General features: G+C 40.4%; 1 protein-coding gene across 1 annotated transcript; it reads right to left on the reverse strand.

Annotated features, from left to right (window-relative positions):
- Positions 1-2,324: 2,324 nt before the first annotated feature.
- LOC109001934 (proline-rich receptor-like protein kinase PERK2) lies at positions 2,325-2,786 on the reverse strand. Its single transcript, XM_018979446.2, has one exon. It carries the CDS (start codon positions 2,784-2,786, stop codon positions 2,325-2,327), a length of 462 nt encoding a protein of 153 aa, XP_018834991.2.
- Between the last annotated feature and the right edge of the window lie 428 nt (positions 2,787-3,214).

Below are 3,214 nucleotides of genomic sequence, written 5' to 3' on the forward strand. Positions count from 1 at the left end.
CAGAGACTAAATATCATTAGCTATCGCTCATTGATGTGTTTCAGCGAAGGCTATATATATACACGATAAATGGCAGAGAGTTACTATTGATACTTTGTACGAACGCTACAAATTAAGTCCACAGCTTAATGAAGAATAATTCAATATTCGAAAGCAAAGGACCTGGGAGGTATCAATAAGATATTCAGTCAGAGTTTACAATAGAATGAAAAAGAAGTAGCAGGAGGACCTGGCAGATGAAACTGTGTCGCAAGCTTCTACGCATGGAAGATTTTCCACTAAATAAGCTTGGTCTCTTATTAGAGCCCATGAACAACACGTGTGGTGGAGCACATGGTCTTGGCACAAGAAAGTACCCTCTAAAATGTGAATCTTTATGTGGAAAGCCTTCAGGGAGGGTATGCCTTTCGACGACAGCATTCAAAAACTTATAAATTCAGCTTGCCTCATGCCGTGATTGCTGCTCTAAACCACCATGTGAAACCTTGGACCATGTTCTTTTCTCAAGTAGGATTGCAAGTTATGTATGGTATTATTTTGCAGGGCAGGTTGGACTCAATCGGGGGGGAATTAGAAGTTGGAGGGAGATGGCCTATATATTGGTGGTACAATAAAACTAACATGGGGAACCAGGTCAGCCTCTTGATTGGAATTACCCATTCCTTTATAAGCTGGGGATTGTGACTTGAAAGATGCAATGCTCAAATGGATGACAAAAAGGAAGGAATCAGTTTGTCATAAGAATAAACGAGCACTGACAGATAGAGTTAATAAGGTATCGATTCGGAAGCACTCAAAAGAAGCTGATTCTTATGTATTGAGATAGTTAGGCATGCAGCCTCTTCCAATGAGGTCTCCTAAGATGTCACAATAGCAATGGTTGAAACCAAAACCCTGCTTTGTTAAGTTGAACGTTGATGGGAGTAGTTTCGGTAGCGTGGAGGTTGAGGGTGGATGTGACAGGTAGTAGTTTTCTGGCTGCTTTCTCTAGACACTATGGCTGGAATACCAACACTATGGCAGAGGCTTAGACATTTCTGGATGGACCAACTTATGTGTCAAGAACTACAGCTGTGTAAGGTAGAGGTGGAAACGGACTCCACGATATTGGTTAATTGGTGGTCTCTATGAGGTTCACCAACAGTCGGTGAGGGGAGTTTGGGAACAAATTTGATAATTAGCAACTTTCTTCGGCATAGTTCTCAAGCATACATATAGGGAGGTCAACCAAGGGGTAGACTGATGTGGCAAGCAAGTGTACAGAAACTTGTTCTAATACTAGTTGCTTTCCAAAAGAAGTTTTATAGGAGCAATGAGGCTAGATAGAACAGGCCTGCTCACTATACATTGTAAATGATTTATGGTTTTGGTTCACTTATGGGAGTATATAGGGTTTGATATTGGGGTGTGCATTTTGGTTATATTCCAAGAGTGCCTAGGAATACTATGCATCACCACTATTCACTCCCACACTCTACACCTATAGCTTTTTTTATTCATAGAGTGTGGATGTTTTTCATAGGGTGTGAGGTAGTGAATAGTAGCTGATGAGAAGAATTTTTCAATCAACAAAGGTGCAGAACGATTTGAATAGTTTTATGCTAAAGCCATACTAAAAACTTAAGCCATATTGATATTGGGCTGTGACAACAAAAGCATCTTTCATCTCTTTTAAATTAAATCTCAGATTTGTTGCCTTTTCCTACTCTTCTGTTATTTTGAACTCTCATGATAGCTCACCAGAAGATTAAGTCTAACAGAACCAGTGAACCACGCAGTCTTTGCAACATCAAATGGATGCTGAACTCAAAAGGCTATATAGTTCCGCGCTACACAGAGAAACTTTGACAATGAACGGATGTGAGGAAGTTTTTGTCAAACAAACTACAACATAAAGTGAACTATAACAACAATGTGAATCAAACAGATTTATTAGTTGATATATCATCGTCCGCATAGAAAGGAAACGACACTGGGAATTTTCATTACAATTCTTCCATGATTCATATCGTTCACACATTCACAAGCGTCAGCAGACAAACGTACGGAAGCATAAAAAATATATTCTCCTCTAATATCTCAATTATAAGCCGTGTAGTTTAAACCATAAAACAAAGTGATAAACAGGAACTCAAAAAGAACAATATGTAAGTAAATTCTAATCAACATTTACCACATTTACAAATGCCCGAAGTTCCAATCAAGCTGCAATTCATATATTTCCACCATCGACCAAAGAATCTAAATAACCCTCAACTAGTTATCGATGAGTGCCGCCGAAATAAAAGAATCGATGAGAAAACTGACATCACCTAAATTTCAATTTAAGAACTGGTCTCGTAACTGTCCCTGAGCTTCAGAAGCTGTCTTCTCTTGAAAGCCAAGAACCCCACCACACCAATTTGGAGGATCGCAGCGATACCCACGAACAAAAGCCCAATCTTCTTCCCTTTATTGATAGTTTTCTCCGGAGGCGGTGGTGGCAGCTTTCTTGGAGGATAATTGAACCCTTTATTGGACTTTCTCCACCACCTATCTTGTGGTGGTGGAGATCGTGGTGGTAAACGATGATACGGCGGAGGAGGTAGTGGAGCTGGTAAACGATGATACGGCACAGGAGACGGTGAAATTGGCAAATGAGGTGATGGCTGCAGAGGCGGCATTCGCGACACAAGTGTTGCGGGAACGTTTAAGACATTTTTTGAATGCGATTCAGCAAGGAGAGCAAGAATGCTTATGGCAAAGCCAAAGATTTGGAACACCAAGGCTGGTAGTGGTTGTTCCATGGAACAACAAGAAGAACAAAAACTACGAAAAAAAGGAGTTTTCCTTAATTGGGACTTGAATTAGGACTTCTAGAGCCTTGTTCCATCTGGGTCCAATCCCAAACGACTAAATTCCTCCTATTAAGCTCTGAATTCAGGAGCCTTGCCTACCAATTTACCAAAGAGCTACGGTCTGAACATTGAAATTGTTTTCTGAATCTGGGTCAGTATGATTTTGTGTCGCTAAATCAACCAAATGGGTCGAATGGGTTTGGTCCTAAGTGGTTGATCTCTTGTATCGGAGGATTCTATAAAAGTTTATCAAATGGGTTTGATCTTGAATGACGGATTTCCGAACCAAAATTGGGGGAATTCATGAGACTAGGGACAAGAAGGAATCAGGATAGGGTTTGAATATGGGATTTCCTTTTTCTTGGTTGTTGCGAGGA

The sequence above is a fragment of the Juglans regia genome, chromosome 7, assembly GCF_001411555.2.
Source record: "Juglans regia cultivar Chandler chromosome 7, Walnut 2.0, whole genome shotgun sequence".
Classification (NCBI taxonomy): Eukaryota; Viridiplantae; Streptophyta; class Magnoliopsida; order Fagales; family Juglandaceae; genus Juglans; species Juglans regia.